Source organism: Hyperolius riggenbachi, chromosome 12 (assembly GCF_040937935.1).
Source record: "Hyperolius riggenbachi isolate aHypRig1 chromosome 12, aHypRig1.pri, whole genome shotgun sequence".
NCBI classification, from domain to species: Eukaryota; Metazoa; Chordata; class Amphibia; order Anura; family Hyperoliidae; genus Hyperolius; species Hyperolius riggenbachi.
This window is the reverse complement of record NC_090657.1, coordinates 143,565,775-143,585,792: the sequence shown is the minus strand read 5'-3', so window position 1 is coordinate 143,585,792 and position 20,018 is coordinate 143,565,775. Positions and strand designations below refer to the sequence as shown.

At 44.2% G+C, this 20,018-nt stretch overlaps 1 protein-coding gene across 1 annotated transcript in view; it reads left to right on the top strand.

Moving 5' to 3' along the window:
* Positions 1 to 20,018, top strand: part of SGK2 (serum/glucocorticoid regulated kinase 2) — a 111,224-nt gene that overhangs the window by 39,078 nt on the left and 52,128 nt on the right. Inside the window, exons 2-3 of the mRNA XM_068264542.1 lie at positions 11,553 to 11,648; positions 13,796 to 13,853. Coding sequence (XP_068120643.1) covers positions 11,553 to 11,648; positions 13,796 to 13,853 — 154 coding nt within the window. The remainder of the gene's footprint in view (positions 1 to 11,552; positions 11,649 to 13,795; positions 13,854 to 20,018) is intronic.

Genomic DNA, 20,018 nt, shown 5'->3' with positions numbered 1-20,018 from the left:
TTTGGCTGCATGAAATAGTTTTTTTTAATTTAAAAAAACCCTCCCGCAGCCGCCCTGGCGATCTTAATAGAACGCCAGGGTGGTTAAACAAAGAGGGGGTCTGGGGGTTAGGAATAGGGAGAGATCTGTGTGAGCCTACAGTTAGGTATAATTGCAGTAAAATATCTGTAAAACCTACCAATCTACCATTGTATTACTATGCTTAATACAAGTGAAAATATCGTTTTTTGTTCTAGATGCTATTTGACGTTTCATTTCAGAATTCGTTTGTTGTTATAGACGGTATTTTGCCGTTTAATCTCCGTTAAGTTAACCTATTTAGCACTACATTTTCGTTTACAAGCTACAAACAAATTATTGTTTTACATTACAACCTATAATTTCGGCTATATCCCGCGCCCATTTTTCCAGGCGCCCTTTTTTGATACACGCCTAATGGAGCAGTGTGACAGCTGGACAGCTGGAACAGGTGAGTCACTATGCTGCCCAAAACTCTGCAAGAGCCACAGGGACTATAAAGTTGAAGGGAGAACTATGGGGCCCGGCAGCCAAACTCCAGATGACAGGGAAGATAGTGGTGCTACTGCCTACTGAGTGCGTTCTAGTGGCTGCCTTGCAAGCGCTTTCAGTCCAACAGGAGAAAAGCGCTATACAGATATTTAAATTATTATTCTGTAGCCATAACCCTGATATTTTCAAAGGGAGTCATAGAGTGGTTCCTGGAGTTCGGCTAATATGTAGCCAAACCCCATGTTGTCTAACTGGGTGCGGAGGTTAGTGTTAGGAGTAGGTAGGTGAAACGTTTAGTGTGTGAGATAGGTTAGGTAAGGCAATAGTTGAATATTGATTACCAATATTTTAGTTTTGGCATTCAGTGGACAAGTTTGCAGGCACCTTTTTAGATGTACACCTATACCGCACAGAGCTGAATACACAGTGAGGACAGGACATAACTCTACTCACAGAGAGCATAGCACAGATTTTTACACTGGTAGCACAGTGCAGATAAGCTGTGATGGGGGCCGCTTAATGTTCACAACCCTACCATTGACTCCCCTGGAGGTGTACATGGCAGTTTGGCGCGAGGCTTTTTGGTGCAGGGTGAGCCGAATGACAGCTCACTCTGCTGCCACACAAATTTGGGGGGGGGGGGGGGGGGGGGTGTTTAAATACTATTCCCCCTCAGAGTCGTCGCAACTCACAGGGAGAAGTAATTCAGGGTCCGACAAATTACCCGTGCACAGGGCGAGGGCTATAGCATTACTATTATAGCCACGCCAAACTTGGGCGCTACATGGCACATGGGGAGCACCAAAAAGCCTTGCTTCGCCCCTGGACGCCCATCTTACAAGGTTCATAAAACAAGTGTGGCCATCAGGATCTTCTCACCCATGTATCCACAAAAACACCTGATCTGGTGTATCAGTGGAAGGGAAGGCTATTAGTTGGGGGCTGCCCACACCTCTGGGCCTCCTGCAGTTACAGGGGCTGCTCCCCAGCTGTTAGGCCCCTTATCTCTACAGTGAGCACAGCAGAGTTCCCTATAAATAGAAAGTACAGCACCAATGTCCAGACCCAGTGAGCACAGCACACAACAAAGAGCTCTCGTCTACAGTATATACAGTGACCCTAGCACAGGCCCACTATATAGACGCTAGTCTATATAGGGAATTAATAGCACAACACAAACCTGTAAAACCAGTGAAGCACGTTTATCAAGATGTTGAAAAGAAAACTGGAGCACAAAAAGAAAAAAAAAAATGAAACTAAAACAGAGCAGCTGCGTAGAGCAACCAACCAGAATCCTTGCTTTGGCAACTTTGCCACTTCTCCTCCAGTCTTTGATGAGCTCATTGAGCACAGTGGAGACCTCTATACTCTGTGTTCTCCAGACAGTCCGCCCAGGGGAGTTACTTCCCTTAGTGATCTAGACATGCAAACATCAGTTCATGCTATAGATCCAAGAAATGCTTTTGTAGTCACTTTACTTCCTTCTTTTTTCATGCAAGCACTGTGCACACAGGTGTTTAGAAATACCTGGAGATCTCATACACACTGTGTTAACGAACGATCGTCTGCAGACCAGATCCTCCAGGATGGATTTGAAAAATAACTGAGAGACAAATATCTGTGGCTGCCAGGCATGGGCTTAAATTCGGATTCGGGTGATTCGGATAGTTACTATCCGGATTTCACCCAGTAATGCTGTGCGGGCTGGGCGGGGGGTCAAGGTTACCCGTCTGACGTCTTCTTCGCTCGTCCCTCAGCGCCTCCCACGATGCGTTCCAATGCGCCGTCACGTGACTACAAACACTTCCTCCTTCAACCCAGAAGGAGGAAGTGTTTGTAGGCGCATTGGAACGCATCGTGGAAGGCGCCGAGGGACAAGCGAAGAAGACGTCAGACGGGTAACCTTGACCCCCCCCCAGCCCGCACAGCATTACTGGGTAAAATCCGGATAGTAACCGAATCACCCGAATCCGAATTTAAGCCCATGCCTGGTGGCTGCTATCTTTAGAGGTCTTTTTCAAAGCATTATTGGCTGATCGTTCTTATCCAATTACTTTTATTTCATCTGTGTATGCAGCTTTAAGCTACGTGCACACGTGCGATAACCGTTGGCTGAAACAGCTGATAACGACTATTTCAGCCAACGATTGTTATGTGTGTACAGTGGCAGATGATCGATATTGCTTTGGCATCGGTAGTCATTAAGGATCCGTCCTGTCAGATCTTTAATGACCCCCCAATGCTAAGTATGCAACTTTTTCTAACTTTGGGTGTATCTTAAAGGACACCTGAAGCAGAGTGATATGGAGGCTGCCATATTTATTTCCATGTAAATAATACCAATTTCCTAGTTGCCCTACTGATCTCTTGGGCTGCAGTAGTGTCTGAAGCACACACCTGAAACAAGCATGTGGCCAATCCAATCAGACATTAGTCAGAACACCTGATCTGCATGCTTGATCAGGGTCTATGGCTAAAAGTATTAGAGACACAGGATCTGCAGGGCTGCCAGGCTATTTGCATGGTTTACATTGTTTACTGTTACATTGCATTGTTTTGTTATAACAGCCTCCATATCACTCTCACTTCATGTGTGCTTTAAAGTGTACCTGAGATGGGGCGACTACAAATAAAGCATATATATCTGGGGCTTCCTCCAGCCCCCTTTGACCTGATTGCTCCCACAATGTCCTCTTCTAACTCCCCGTTTGCCCGCAACTGGCCCCAGAAAATCCTCCAGTCGTCACAGGTGCATTCCGGCCAGGCATGCTCTCCCATCTCGCACCCGTCGCTGGGAGCGCTCTGCACCTGCACAGCAGTACTGTAGTAGTACCTACTGCGCAGGCACAGAACTAAAGAAGAATTTGCGGGTAAACCTGGAGTCCGAAGAGGACAGAATGGGATCGAGGGGGCTGGAGGAAGCCCCAGGTATGTATGTTTTTTTTTTTTTTTTTTTTATTGTGGCCCCATCTCAGATTGCCTTTAAAGAGCTATGGATCTTAGTGCAAGGTTTGCATTGCAACCCCTCAAGCGCTCTATACATAATAATTGCATGATATGGAGCACCACAACCTACCAATAACAGGCAAAGTGTTCTAGAAGTGTAAGCAGGGGTAGAGGATGAGTTTGTTAATGATTTACTACTATCCAAATCACATGTAGAGGTGATCATTACCACTGTAGCACCATTGAAGAGCTAATACAGCAGTTAAAGGAGGGTCCCTAGTGGCAAGGGTGCAGTCAGTGTACAAGCGAGGCACGCCCCCGCTTGGGGCTTCACTGTAAGGGGGGGCTCTGCTGCTGGCGCCTGGCGGCTGCTCCCCCTAGCCTGCCCGCCCACCGCTTTAGTAATCTGCTACCTGGTCCCCTCCTGAAACTCCAGATCCCCCTCCTGCCCAGCTGCTGTTCTCACCGCATATCAGCGGTGACACGCAAACAGCCAGCAGCTAGGCAATGCCCAATAATGATGCTGCTGTTATACAGGAAGTGATGTTTACTTCCTGTATAAGCAAGAGGGGGATCCAACAGGAGGAGGGGACCAGGTGGCAGATTAGGTAAACGGAGGGGGGGGGGAGGGGGCTCAGACTACCTATTCCTGAATACTTATTCTTGGCTACCTATTCTGGCTATACGTATTCCTGGCTACTCCTATTCCTGAATGCACCACCTGTACCTGGCTACCTATACTGCAGTACCTATAACTTGCTACCTATACGGGGGCACCACATGTTCCTGGCTATCTATACTGCAGCACCTATAGCTCGCTACCTATACTGAGGGCACTACCTGTACCCTATCTCATATTAATCGGGGACTACCTGTATTTTGCTAGTATTTGGCTCTACCCACATGTTTTGGCCATGCCCACTTTTTCACTGCGGCGCTTTCTTCAATAGTAGGTCCACACCCATTTTTGCGCCACACGATTCTTGGAAGGAGTTGGAGGGGCCTCAAGTTATAGCCGCTTGGGGCCACCAAAACCCTAGCTGCACCCCTGCCTAGTGGGCCTCCTCTCTAGTTCAGGGGACCCAGTGTGGTCGCAACCTCTGCATCCCATGTTTCTAGGTTGCTGAACCTTTGCTATGTGAGCCCATCATACGGACATCGTGTTATCAGGAGTGACCCAATTAGAAGCAGCCCCATACTCCTCCTGAGCCCAGCGTTGTAATCTATCTGCACAGCGACAGCAGCTCTGTCATGGAGGAGGACCCTGCATAGGAGAGAGTGAGGACTGGAAGTATTGCAGTTTAGTAAGAATGTTTCCAAAACACAATCTGTTTTACATTGTCTTCATAGCATGTGATAACTAGATAAACTTGTTTCGCTCATTACACTGTATACTGTACATTTTTAGAAACGTGGGTTGTTTTCTGAAACAAGAAAAACTTTGTTTTCATGTAATGAACTCCTTCCAAACCCCTGGTTATTATAATTAACTGTACCATTAGCTGCTTATTATTATTTTTAGCCTTACTGTAGAAGCCTGGTCTAAGGCAACATTTTCTAGCTTTTCAATTATCATGTTTAGGCCTTAAAGAGAAACTCCAACCTAGAATTGAACTTTATCCCAATCAGTAGCTGATACCCCCTTTTACATGAGAAATATGCTTTTCACAAACAGACCATCAGGGGGTGCTGTATGACTGATTTTGTGCTGAAACCCCTCCCACAAGAAGCTCTGAGTACCGCGGTACTTTTGGCAGTTTGTTACAATGTAACAAGGTTCACAGACAGGAAATAGCTGTTTACAGCTGTCTCTAACAGCCAAAACAGCTAGGAGCAGCTACATAACCTGCCCACAGTAAAAATGTCACCATGTAATAAATGTCAGAATGTAAATCGGGGAGAGGAAAGATTTTACAATGAGAAAACACTGACTAAATCATTTATACATAATTATGGTAAAAAATGAAGCACTTTTTTTACTACATTATTTTCACTGGAGTTCCTCTTTAAAGTGACCTGAGCATCATCTACATAAAGTATTTAAAATTAACCTCCCACCGAGGGCGGTTGTAACTGATGGTGGCTTTGCGGTGGAGGCAGCAGTAAATTAATTTACCTACACTGTAGCCCCCGTCTCCACGAAGGTGTCCATCTTGCAGCCGCGCTTTTAAGGGGCCACAAGTCCAGTACATCCCCGGGTGCTGGTGTATGCCAGGGGACGTGGTGTTCCCAGTGCTGCTTCATGGCAGGAGATGCAGTATGCCTTGGACATGAAAGACTACATCAGGGCAGGCCTTAGGTTTCACAGTGCCCTGAGCGAAACCACATTTTGGGCCCCATCCCCCCCATTCAACTTTTTTGCACACGCGCAAACACACACAGGTCTATATGCAATTCACCTTTTCTTCTGAGATGTTTCCTAGGAGATCATTTTCATCTTCGCTTTAAAATCCAGTAACTTTGCAGCATTTTACATTTGAAAAATTACCTAAAAGTTGGTGAAAATGTGTTAACAAAATTATTATTTTTTTCTTGTTTGCTGGTGGTTTAAAATGCATTTGATGACAAGGTGTGAAAATATCACTAGTACAAAGGCCCGCCCGTTAAAAACGGGTACTAGGTCACGGCTGCTACACCCCCCAGAGTGCGCACACATACGCGTCCTGCTTGCTCGTTCCCCACCACTGTCTGAAGTATATGCACACAGGGAGCTGCTTGCTTGGCAGTTGGAAAAAGCTGTTATTTCCCACAGTGCAATGCAAACCTCTGTGAACCACAGACAGCAAACTGTCAGATCCAGCCCTGTGTCCTAATTGCCCTGGCTGCGCACGTGCTCAGTACACAAAAGCCAGGGACACGCAATCATTCAGTTGATGGTGCAGGGACACTTGCATTTTATTGTATAGGATGCTCTAAAATCATTGGCCTCAATTCACTAAGAGATAATAAGGCAAGAGAAAACTTGCTGAAGATAAGGCAAGAGAAAACTTACCTCCACACAGTGAGAGAGTTATCTTATCTCTTCATTCCTTAAGTTACCTCCTCTGTAGTTAATTTACCTCCTCTGTAGTTATTTTCAACAGCAGTTAATTAACAGCCTGTCTTTAACTTTAGAATTCTGGAGTTATTTTAAGGCTTGAAGAGTTAACTTAAAGACAGAAGAGTTAACTTTAGGTTTGTCTGAGGTAGAATGTTTCCTGAATAAGACATGCCTCATCACCATGGTGATAACTGTAGAAAGGTCATTAAAGACAGGATATAAGCTTAGTGAATTGAGGCCATTGTAAGGGCTAGTTCAGACGGGCGTTTTTGTGGCGTTTAACGCAGCGTTTCAGACGCAGCGTTTTTTGGGATCTACTGCCATCCCATGCAAGTGAATGGGAGCGTTTAGAGCTGGCTTTTGCAGGCTTTCATGAAAGCCTGGCAGTAGATCCCAGCGTTGCGTCTAGTCACAAAAGCAACATGCTGCTTTCAGAGGCGGTAAACGCGAGGAAACAATAGCAGAGACCAGAACTGGTAGCCTTGAACGCTTTTCAAAAGCCTTCAAAAGCTAGCTTTTAAACGCTGGCGTTTAAACGCTGGCGTTTGAATGCAATGTCAAGCAAAAGCTCAGCAGACGCCCGTGTGAACCAGCCCTATCAGTTAACAAAACTCTGAATTGGAAATGGTACGTGAACCCTAGGATCCGTTTACGTTTTATACTGCAGCTAGGCTCAGGAATCAAGTAATTGTGCACAGGAGGATCATCATTAATCCTCACCCCTTCAGTGTCTATAGTAAGATCCCCCCCCCCTCCCTTTAGTGTATATAGGCAGATCCCCCTTTAGTGTAAATAGGCAGATCCCCCCCCCCTTTTTAGTGTATATAGGCAGATTGCTCCAATCAGACGTCATTGTGAGCGAGGGGCTGTACTGCTGGCTTGCACGGCTAATACATAATCCACAAGGGGCAGCAGCAGGTTCCTGGAGTCTTCACCCCCATTGGTACCAGGGGGGGAGGTAGAGCTACCATTCGCAGCAGCCACAGACAGACCCGGTGGAGCCAGCAGCCAGGTAGAAATTCAGCCATGGCCAGTCCAGACAAGGTAGATGAATGCATGTGCGCCCCCCTGAAAGCCGGCGCCATGAGCGACCGCTCCAGTCGCTCAGGTCAAGGCCGGCCATGGACTACATCTCCCAGCATGCCGCTGCACCGTGCACACCACATCCCCCAGCATACACCAGCATCAGGGACTGTGCTGGACTTGGGTACCCAAATTTCCCCTTAATATCACTATTTCTGTGGGCACGTAAGGCGGCACTCAAATTTCCTGCTTCCCTGGGTTCCATGACTAACCCAAGGTTAACAAACTTTAACTTACTGTAGTTAATATATGAGAGTTAATGGTACAGCATAATCCCCACTATCAGGCACCAGCAGAAAGCGCCTGATGCCGGATACATCTGCTTGCCGGTTGCTTGAGCAAGCGGCTAAAAAAGCACAGACCTTCCCCGGCAAATACTCACTGAGCCTCCAGTGATGTCTGGCAGTCTCCCTATACCTCCTAACCGTTTGCTCCCCATAACTCCTAACCGTTTTCTGGCATCCTTTGTCCACACAAGTCGGCGAGTCACATGACCCGCATCAGGTCATGTGACACGCTGGCTTTTGTGCACTGCTCCGGAAAGGTGCTAGGAGCCCACGGGACTGCCAGACATGGCTGGAGGCTCAGTAAGTATTCAAAATGCCCCCAAACACTGGAAAACTATAGTCCCCATTATCCTTCAGGCAAGCCGATTAGTTGAGACTTCCAGTTGCTTGAATTCCGTGTAACGGGGACTCTGCTGTATGTATATATAGAGTGGGGTATAGTACTGTATTGGCTAGGCCTATTTTTAACACCGAGCATACCTCCCAACTTTTTGAGATAAGAAATAGGGACACCTTTAACCACGACCCTGCCACACCTTTAATTACACCCCACCATACCACTAGTCACACATACCACAATGAATTCATAAGTAAAACACGTACTGTAATTTTATACTTTCAACCACACTGGCCATTTCTATAATCACTAGTTTTCCTTTTATATAAACATTTGAAGGAAAGAAAGATAAATGAGGATGAAAGAGGGACAAGGGGATTTGGCTCCCAAAGAGGGACTGTCCCTCCAAAAAAGGGACAATTGGGGGCTATGTTTGAGTCTCAAGCAACCAGAAAGCACACTTATCCAGCAACAGCCAATCCCCATTGGTGCCGGTCCTGCCGGATAACCAAGACTCTACTGTACTTTCAAAGTGGATATATCATCGGTTGGGTAAATGTTATAACCCAACTACTAGCACAGACTGACAAAGATTTAGCCCCCAAAACACCTGTTTTTTTTTTTTAAAATAATGTTGCCATGTGACCTGGAGCAGGCTAGGTGATGATCTTTACGGCAGGCATTCTTGTATGGTGGGATAATGACCAAGAAAGAAATGAACAGTCTAGGAAGCTCAAGCTGCTGCAGTATAAAGAAACCAGGGAGTCAACCAGTCCACACCCGGATCACCAAAGGTGCAAGAGTCAGCAGCAGCAACAAGGAAAGAACGACTGGGTCTCCACCTGGATAGATGCAATTATAGCACTCATTTATTATACCATAGTAGTAAGACAACACAATGTTTCAGCTGACAGGCCTTGATAAAGGCCTGTTGGCTCAAAATGTTGTGTTATTTTACTACTATGGTACAATAAATGAGTGCTATACAGTAGTTACATCTATCCAGGTGGAGACCTAGTCCTTGTTGATGGTGGGAGAATGACAGCTGTATCCATATAAATGACCCACCCTGTATTACAGGAAGAAATAATCATATACTGTTGAAGCTGTTTGCAGTTAGATTTGCTATGTAAACGAATCTAAACTTTAGATAAGAAGATATATAGACAAGTTACTTGTTATAGTTAGTTTCTCATCTCCGATACGCATAAGGCTAGGTGCACACTTATCAGAAATGCTAGCGCTGCGTAAAACACGCATCGCTTTTGCCGCTAATGGGAAAAAAAATGCACATAAAAACGCATATGCGTTTTCTATGTATGCGGTTTAAAAAACGCTGGTTTTATTGCATAGTATGCAAAAGGCATCAAAAATGCACATAATGAAAGCCAATGGAAACGCAATGGTATGCATTTTCCATGCATTTTTATGTTTTGTGATGTATTTCTGCTTCCTGTTTTCTTCCTAGTTATTTGCATAAAACGCAATTGTAAAACGCATACAAAACGCATATACGTCATACGCATCTGTGGTAAAAAAAAAGCTAATGCAAACGCACCAAACACGCAGTAAAAATGCAGCAAATACGTACCAAAAACGTACACAAAAAAACCTGCACGTGACTTAAAACGCAGCCTTTCATGCTATGTTATGTGTGCACCTACCCTATAACATTTTTTTCTTAATTACTGGCTGGATGAGTTTGAAAAGCGGTTGTAATGATCGGTGGTGCTCTGCTGGTCGGAGTGAGCTCAACAGACTAGGTATCAATATACATATAAAGTACAGCAATATGTCAGTATTTTAATAAAGGTGTGATCACGCGTGTTTGAGTGCACAGTAGTTCAGGAGTACTCCTATGTGATAACCCCTGGCTGTGGGGAATATCACAAGTAAGTGATAGCCCCTAGCTGTGGGGTCTATCACTTATAACAAGAGTGGTCATTCAGGCAAGGTCAGTAACGGATCGGTCAGAAGTTGGTACTAAATCAGCAATCAGAGTCGTACTCAGAGTATAGCCAAGGTTAGCAACAATCAGATATGCAGAGGTACAGAATCAGAGAGCGAGAGCAGAATCGAGGTTGGGCCGAGGTCGGCAACTAGACAGAATACTGAGTACAGAATTGTGAGGCAAAAGGATAAACAGAGTTCAGGCAAGGTTCATACACATAGAAGCAATAATATCAATTATGCTTATAGCTATCAAACAATTCCTATCTTGTGTGAAATCCCCGGTTTCCTCCCGGATCAAAGCACACCGGAACTATCTAAGGTCTGAGAGCTTAACCGCAAAGTTTCAGTAACAGCAGACAATGATGCACTGACCGCTACGGTCTAAAATACACAAGATGTACCTGCGGCTCCACCCACTAGCCTCAGCCAATGGGATAGCGAAAGGTCAGGCTGAGTTGTCAGCTGACCGGCCGGTCAGCTGACCCTCCTCCTCAGCACATAAAGGTCCTTTCTCTGTGTGCGCGCGCGTGCGCCCTTCTGTTCTGATGTGAGCTGGAGAGATCTGGCCTGGTGTGACGCGATGCCGAGAAGGCGGCGGCGGCATCCGCCGTGACGCCAGATGCGAGAGTGGCGGCCGCGCCGCTCTCCGCTGCAGAGGTACTTTTCCTACTACTGACAGCGGTCTTGTGCCTCTATCAGAAGCTGCTTGCCTGAGAGAACACCAAGTCTGTGAGCCTCTCAAACTCAAACGGCACTTTGTCTACCCAGATCAAAGTATCTAGTTAGTTTTTATCAGCAGCTGTGAATAACTGCAGGAGCACCACTGGCTCTCTTCCTACTGAGTAAACACTGAGGCTTAACCCCTCCACTGCTCCCTGCAAAGTGAAACTAAGTTCTAAAATGTTTTTAGGACTTCCATAAATTGTAATTGTTTTACCTTCTGAACACAGTGCTGACCCTGCCCACTTCCTCTGGGCTGTACAGGAGGATGCATAAGGAGGAGGGGGGCAAAGACAGGTAATGGCTCTATGTTGGGGAAGCATCAGTGCCTCTCCTGGTAGCTCCATATTATTCTGGAGAGCTCTGATCTATGGAACTGACTTTTCCAAAAGAGATTTCACTGCAACTCCTGTATCAAATATGGAAATGGGAAATCTGTGCAATGGTATAATCCCCTGTTTACTTTGACTAACAATGAAAAATCTGAGTGGGTGAACTACGGATTTAACTAAAAGGATTTGGCTGAAGTTCCAGTTAATGCTGTTCATAGAAGGTGAAGAATAATCTGTGAATTTTCATTGTTTTCTTGTACATTCCTGTCACTCTGCGTAGGACATTCTGCTCCATTCGTGTTTGTGGTTAGCTTGCAATGGAATCTAATCTCTTCATTTTACAGTTCACTGAATGACATCGAGGCCAGGACAGGTGAACGCAGCCACCCCTCTGCCATCATGACTTCCAACATCAATCTGGGCCCGTCAGCCAATCCTAAGTGAGTACCCTGCCCCCACCTTGTAAGGAGCCTCTCTCTCTGGAATGAGATGTGACAGAGGCAAACCTGTTCAGGGCAGTCAGTAAAAGTATTTAACAAGGCGTTCAGAGATCACTTATGATTTTATTAGGTGTAACATACCATCATTTACAAAAAAAATGTTATTTGTAGCTTCATCTATGGTCAGATTTTGCCTGTTCAATGGCATATTCAATCATTTTTATCAAATCAGCCACAAATCTATTGCACCAAGATGTCTGTGCATTGATCAGTATTGATCGGATAGCATCAATTTGTAGTATTGTCTGGCAGACACTAAAGGATCAAACCCTTTGTCTTTAAGTGGAGTGCAACAGCTGAAAAAAAGAGGGATGATGCCCTCTATGCAGTATTCAATAGAAGAAAGAGCTGGCACATCCAAAGTAAATCTTTACTGCTTCCATGTAAAAACATATGGCCAACGTTTCAGAGCCATTTAGGGCCCCTTTATCAAGGCAATGTTTACTTGGAGGCAAAAATCTGTCTGCTGCTGTGCAGGATGTTCGCTAATCCCAGATTAGTACACATCACTGTGTGCAAGTGTTTAGAGGAGTCTGACTACTCTACAGGTATTCCTACACAGCAGATTTGCCTTGATAAAGGGGCCCTACGTGGCTTTGAAACATTGGCCATATGCTTTTACATAGAACCAATAAAAATGTACTTTGGATGTGCCAACTCTTTCTTCTAATGAGTATAGACAGGGTAGGAGCCATGGTGGATCGATGGGCCATACCATTGTATTGCACCGAACAGTGCAATGCCGCAATGTAATTGATGTGCTGTGTGGGGATTGGAGATATAATTTTGCAGTATTGGGAGAAATTCATGATTGTATGGGCACCTTAAGAGACTACAAAAGTTGTCATTGCTTACCTCTTTCTAATTTAGATGCTAATTACTGGCCTGTCGTGGCTATGCTGAGAATTCTGGGATTTGTGTCCATTTCACAGCCTGTTGAAATCAAAAGGCTTCGCCTAAATTCGCGTGCGGGGAAACCTAGCGGTCGGCACCATAATATTGCATTGTGCATGCAAATCCCCCTAACCGTGTATGGCACAGCTAGAGGGATTCTGATGGGCTTTCACTTTGTAATGTACCAGCATCATATCTTGCAAGACGCATGGAGACCCAAATGGAAATGTAACCTGTTTGCATACAATGCTTGCCTATCTGCTTCAATATTTACTGCTAACTGCTTGTCATCTGGATTTTAGTACATTTTGGTATGCGTGGAGGACGGGGAATGTCTGCACAAAAGGTGACCACATGCCATACAAATTTTTTAAATATCTGTTCGATTCAAGAATAGCAATCAATTTTTTTTCTGGCTGATTGTAACATTTCAAAAATCTGACCAATGTACCACACACATGTTCAATTTTTCCTCAATTATAATAAAAAAGATTGGAAACTCTTGAGAAAATTGCTTGGGTACCTACAGTATATAATACATTGACAATCTACCACACACCATTTAATTTTCATAAAAATTTATCAGAAAAATCCACCATTCCCAATCAACTTTTATTGCATAAAAACTGGAAATCTGATCAGATTTCTTGCTCGAATATAAAAAAAAAAAAAAAGCAAAAAAAAAAAGCTTTAGATTTTTCGGGAAATCTGATCTTCTTTTTTTTTTTTTTTTTTTTATCGAATTGCCGTAAAATCAGATCATTTTCGAATCAATTCAGGATATAGCAAATATTCTTACAGCTAATTAAGAATCAAACATATTAAGTACACACATGCAATAATTGTTGCCTGTTGGGAATCGGGGAGCAATTCCTCCCTCGGACAAAAATTTGGAGCACAGTGCTGTACCGCATGTGAGGGACGGCAATTGCCACATAACAGAGGCAAAAATAACATTGCGATCGGTCCTGATGAGTGTTGGGAGTCATTAAGAATCTGACACAACGCCCAAGCAGGATTGGTTGATGGCTGCTCTACGCACAGAATGGTTGTCGGCAAAAAAGTTGTCGTATGCGCCCCCCTCCCCCCCCCCATCTACAAAACCTGTATTTTCCTCTTTCTTTGACTGTTTTTGTGTCAGTGTCATACAAAACTGAACTAACTTATTATTATGTCTTGTCTTGTGTTTTCAGTGCTAAACCCACTGACTTTGACTTTCTGAAGGTGATTGGAAAAGGGAGCTTTGGAAAGGTTTGTTACTGAAGTACATAAAATCTTAATGTAATCTCGAAACTGAATAATCACTAACCCCCGCAAAAAGTCAAATACTCATAAGCGCCTACTTTTCAGGCTAGGCTATCACTCAGCCGTGTTACTAAAATCTCCTGAGATAATGTCTGTGCATTACATAACTTTTAATGAGAGCTGCTAAGTAAGTGATTTTCAGCCACACAAATGGTTGACTAGCGGTGGTGACAGATGGCCAATGGAAGCAACTTGGGGCCCAGCTCCACTAGAATATTACAGATCGCACATGTTTTTCCTTATGCAGCATTCAGTGGAAATGACTCCATTGATGTGCATTGGTTCCAGTTTCAGTTTCAATGTGAATAATCACATTGAGATTTCCTTCTTCGTGGAAATGGGCTCTTAGTGGTGGAGGAAGAGGTGTGCATAAATTATGACTGAGACCTTAAAGAGACAGCCACAATTACACATTAGATGAATCCCCTTCAGGGAAAAAGTTATACCAACTTGCCGGGTCTTTATTTTTCAAGTCTCCCTTTGTAGGGATATCAATGAGATGCAACTAATTTCTTCTAACATTCAAATTTCATATAAATTATATGCAGCTTGAACTTAGACCAATAAAAACTGACAAGAAGTTATTCTGACTGGTCTAATAACCACGGTTAAAGGGACCCTGAGCTCTCCTTAAAATCACAATTTGGACTTACATGGGGCTTCCTTCCTCCAGCCCACCGTAGCCTGCAAGGTACCCCGGCGTCATCCTAGCTTCTCCCGTTAATTGCTGATTCTGGCCTGAAGGAGCTCTAGTGGGCTTTCTTTTACTCCTAGAATACACCTTTAACTCCTGAAATCTGAGTAGATGCTTACAGTTGCTTGACATCATTGCCCTTTTCCCCAAAAACCTACACATGAAAGAACTCTGACTCCTGTTCCTGACTGAACCTTGTGCTCAGTGGATTGCATTGTGAGGAAGGAGCACTGAATTGTGGTGCACTGCTGTGAGAATTCCAGCCACCGCTGCCAAGGACTTGAAGTTTGTCACTAATCTCATAATCTAGAGCTGACTCGACAGGACATTCCAGAGGGAAGTGGGGGCTACTTTATCACTCTCTCTTTCTGAGCACAAATTGCTATTTTTTCAGTCTGAGCTGAGCTTCACATGCCCCTAATTATTCTCACTAACATATTTTACATTTTGACAAGCAACCTCCCCTTCCGCCATATTCCACAACGGCTTTCGACAATGAACTAAACTTAGAGATCAATGACAGCATTTTTGTTAACTTTACCTTTTGAATATTTTTTGCTATCTTGTGTGCCCTTTGAGAACTTCCACAATTTCCTGTCCAGACAGGATATGGGCAAGTTTTTCTTCCTAAGAGTAATGGTGGGCATACACGATTCGTTTTTTTCTGCTCAGTTCTCCGCTCGATCAATTTTGCCGCTCGATTCTCTTATCTTCCGCTCGTTTTTCTTATCTTTTTCCATTCACTTCTATCAGGAATCGAGCGGCAAAATGATCGGTCATGTCGGAAATGATCTATTTAGCCATCTAATCACCTCTAAAACGATTGTATTGTATTCCCAGCATTAGACTATTAATAGACTGGAGGCACCCAAAAGGATAGATCAATCAGTAAAAAACAATGATACAGTATATAATATACTTGAAAATATCCTACCTTAAAGAGACTCTGTAACAAAATGTTCAGCCGTATTTCTTCTATCTTCTATATATAAGTTCCTATACATGTTCTAATGTGGTCTGTCTTACTGCAGCCTTTCCTAGTTGCACAGTCGCTGTAATATTGTTATCTAATCTAATCTTCTTTACTTTGTCAGCTTTGTCGGCTCCGGCAAGAATGTGCTGCTCTGCGTGTAATAGGGAGAAGCTATACACACCCTCTCCACGCCCCCTGCAGGCTCTGTATGAGTCACAGACTGAGCTTCTCTGAGCCTATCACAAGCTGGTTAGCAGCCATGTCTTTTGTTTGTAAACACTGCCTAAAACTGGCAATTACAAGCCAGGATTGCAGCAGGGAGTGGCAGAAACAGCACAGAGGGGCCCAGGAGAACATGATGAATAGAATGGTATGCTTTTTATTGTAAGAATTTTAGAGTACAGATTCCCTTTAAAGAAGGAGGTTAACAGACAGGGTATAAGTAGGATATTTATTCAGCACGTAGGACAATGCTCTTCACAGTACAAACTGCTTCATCAGGTCAGTAATTGTGCAAATATATAGAATTGCAGAAAGTTTGGGGGCCATTCCCGATCTGTGAACCTCCTTCTTTTTTTTTTTTTTTGAAAAGTTTTTATTGATTTTTCATATATTTAACAAGAAAACAAGGTAAGTGTGTAAGATACATCTGAGGCAACTTCAAAAGAGTACAAAGAACAAGAAAGTCTTATTTAAAAGCTCGTGAATCCTCAGTTGGGCTAGATTTTTTGAGTGTTGCTCTGGGGATTTTCTATGTACTTACTCGCCCCATTCCCTCCCCCCCTTTAAAACCCCCTCGAAAAGAACTCCCCCCCCCCCCCCCCCCCCTCCTTTTCATCTCTTTGCTCACTCTCAGGCTCAAAAACTGACACCGGCAGCCTATAAAAGGGGAGTCTAAAGGTATCAAGGTCACTTTCTGCAATTTGGTTACAGTTGTGACGTGCCAGGGATTTATCAAAGTCGGTAAATACTCTACGGTATAGAGGTATGAGGACTGTTAAATCAGCAATGGGTGGATTCAGGCGTTATCTCCAGGGCTCCAAGCGTTCCTGAAAGCTGGTTGTAGGCATACCACTCCGAGTATTTGAAAGGTTCCATAAAGTCTTTGATATCTTTTGGAGGAATTGTGTGTAGGATATAGGGTTTCCACATTTTGAAGAACCGTTTAGTACCTTTGGATATGTTCAAGGTGGCGTCCAGTCTTTCCAGTTTCATCAGATAAGAGAGTTCATCATGGACATCTTGTGTGAAGGGGGGAGTTGGGTAGATCCAACGGTTAAATATGGCCTTTCTGGCTGCCAATATGATAAGATGCGCTATGTCCGGTATTGATGTATTGGATTGTCCTTGCTGTGAGGGGTCCACATAATTGAAGAGGAGGAGTATCAGTTGCTGTGGAATTGTTTTTTTACATATAGATCTCAGTAGAGTGCTCACTTCCAACCAGAATTTACGAATTTTTGGGCAGGACCATATGCAGTGGAATAGGCCAGCATTTTGCTCTGAACACTTGGGGCACTGGTTTTTATAGTGGGCTGGGGGTGTAGCATATTTAATATCAAAGGCATACTTTGCTCTAAAAATAAATAATAAGTGCGATTCCCTCCATCTCTCACTTGTTATGATACTTCTAATTTTGTTGTTTCCCTCCACTATCTTATTTTCAATTTGCTCGTCTTCTATATGTGGTACCCAACTTTTAAAATTCTGCTTTATTTTGGGCTCAATCTTTAGCATTGCCAGTGCCTTTTGTAATTCTGATAATGATAGTTTTATGCTTCCTGGCTTAAGAAATGAGTCAAAATGAGTAAGCTTGGCAATGGTAGAGATATCGCGTAAGTGTGCTTTGGTATATGATCTGATTTGTGTGTACATGAAATAATGATGGTTAGGGAGGTTATGTTCTCGTTGGAGTTCTTTGAAAGTGAGCCATCTGTGTTCTGCAAGGTTAAAGAAGGCTCCCAACTTTGTTAGGCCCTTGTCTTCCCATGTACTATAAGTTTCGTGCATCATACCTGGTGTGAAACCTGGGTGTCCCCAGAGGGGCATATACTTTGAGATTGTCCAGGGGAGACCAAAAAGCTTGTGAATTTCTTTCCACGCGATTATAGTGTCTCGTAGTAACTGGCTTTGTTTGATTCTGGTTGGCAAGTTCGGCCATGGGGAATGAAGCAGGCCTCTGAGGTGCCAGGGCTCAGTTATGCTACTTTCTAAATTATAGTTTGAAAAGGAATTGGTCTCCGATACCCAATCTCGAACATGCCTCGTTATGCAAGCTAAGTTGTATTTTCTGACATCTGAAAGATTTAATCCCCCTGATTCTTTAGGTAATTGTAGTCTATTGAGTTTTATTCTGACTTTTTTGCCCGCCCATAAAAAAGACGAGAAGGCTTTATTTAGCTTGTTCAGGTCTTTGTGCTTGAGGAGTAGTGGAAGGACCTGCATCGGATACAACAGTTTGCCGAAGCTTATCATTTTTATCAATGCAGCCCTTCCCACCAGTCCCAGGGGAATGTTTGCCCAGCCCTCTAGTTGAGTTACTACCTTGGCTATGATTGGAGTAATATTGTCTGCATATATCTGGAAAGGGTTTTTATTTATTGTGAGGCCTAGATATGTGATATGGTTGTGGGCTATTTTCACTCCTAAAGAGTGGGTGTGAGTTAAGTCTGCTTTATGGGAGAGAAAGAGAAGTTCACTTTTGTGAGCATTTATTCTGAATCCTGATTCCCTACCTACTTTTTGTATTATGTCTAGCACATGGGAGACTTGCTGGTGGGGATTGTCTAGAAAGAGGAGTATATCATCTGCAAAAAGTGCCGAGGACACCCTCTGTTCACCTATCTTGATACCACTTATGTTGCTATCTAGAAGTCTGGCCAGTGGTTCTAAGGCTATATTGAAGAGCAGCGGCGACAGGGGCAGGGGCGGAACTAGAAATCACTGGGCCCCCCTGCGAATATTTGGATGGGCCCCCCCCCCCATAGGTGCCAAATAATCGTAATGGGGCAGCGTTTCACTGTAAATTAATTGTAAAGTGGGCAGCATTTTACCAGACAATCGTAATGTGGGCCAGAAAATCGTAATGTGGGCAGAGTTCACCAGAAAATCGTAATGTGGGCCTTTAGAAAATCATAATGTGGGCAGCGTTCACCAGACAATCGTAATGTGGGCAGCATTCACCAGACAATCGTAATGTGGGCAGCATTCACCAGACAATCGTAATGTGGGCAGAGTTCACCAGAAAATCATAATGTGGGCAGAGTTCACCAAAAAATCGTAATGTGGGCACCAGTCACCAGAAAATCGTAACGTGAGCAGCAGTCACCAGAAAATTGTAACGTGGACAGCATTCACCAGACAATTGTAATGTGGGCAGCGTTCACCAGAATATCGTAATGTGGGACAGAAAATCGTAATGTGGGCAGAGTTCACCAGAAAATCGCAATGTGGGCAGCAGTCACCAGAAAATCGCCATGTGGGCAGCAGTCACCAGAAAATCGCAATGTGGGCATCAGTCACCAGAAAATCCTAATGTGGGCAGCAGTCACCAGAATATCGTAATGTGGGCAGCAGTCACCAGAAAATCCTAATGTGGGCAGCAGTCACCAGAATATCATAATGTGGGCAGCACACACCAGAAAATCCTAATGTGGGCAGCAGTCACCAGAAAATCCTAATGTGGGCAGCATACACCAGAAAATCGTAATGTGGGCAGCAGACACCTGAAAATCGTAATGTGGGCAGCAGACACCTGAAAATCGTAATGTGGGCAGCAGACACCTGAAAATCGTAATGTGGGCAGCAGACACCTGAAAATCGTAATGTGGGCAGCAGGCACCTGAAAATCGCAATGTGGGCAGCAGACACCTGAAAATCGCAATGTGGGCAGCAGACACCTGAAAATTGTAATGTGGGCAGCAGACACCTGAAAATCGTAATGTGGGCAGCAGACACCAGAAAATCGCAATGTGGGCAGCAGTGACCAGAAAATCCTTAATGTGGGCAGCAGACACCAGAAAATCCTAATGTGGGCAGCAGTCCACAGAAAATCGCAATGTGGGCAGCAGTGACCAGAAAATCGTAATGTGGGCAGCAGACACCAGAAAATCACAATGTGGGCAGCAGACACCTGAAAATCGTAATGTGGGCAGCAGGCACCTGAAAATCGTAATGGGGGCAGCAGACACCTGAAAATCGCAATGTGGGCAGCAGTGACCAGAAAATCGTAATGTGGGCAGCAGACACCTGAAAATCGCAATGTGGGCAGCAGACACCAGAAAATCGTAATGTGGGCAGCAGACACCTGAAAATCGTAATGTGGGCAGCAGACACCTGAAAATCACAATGTGGGTAGCAGTGACCAGAAAATCGTAATATGGGCAGCAGACACCTGAAAATCGTAATGTGGGCAGCAGACACCTGAAAATCCCCCTGCAGTGAC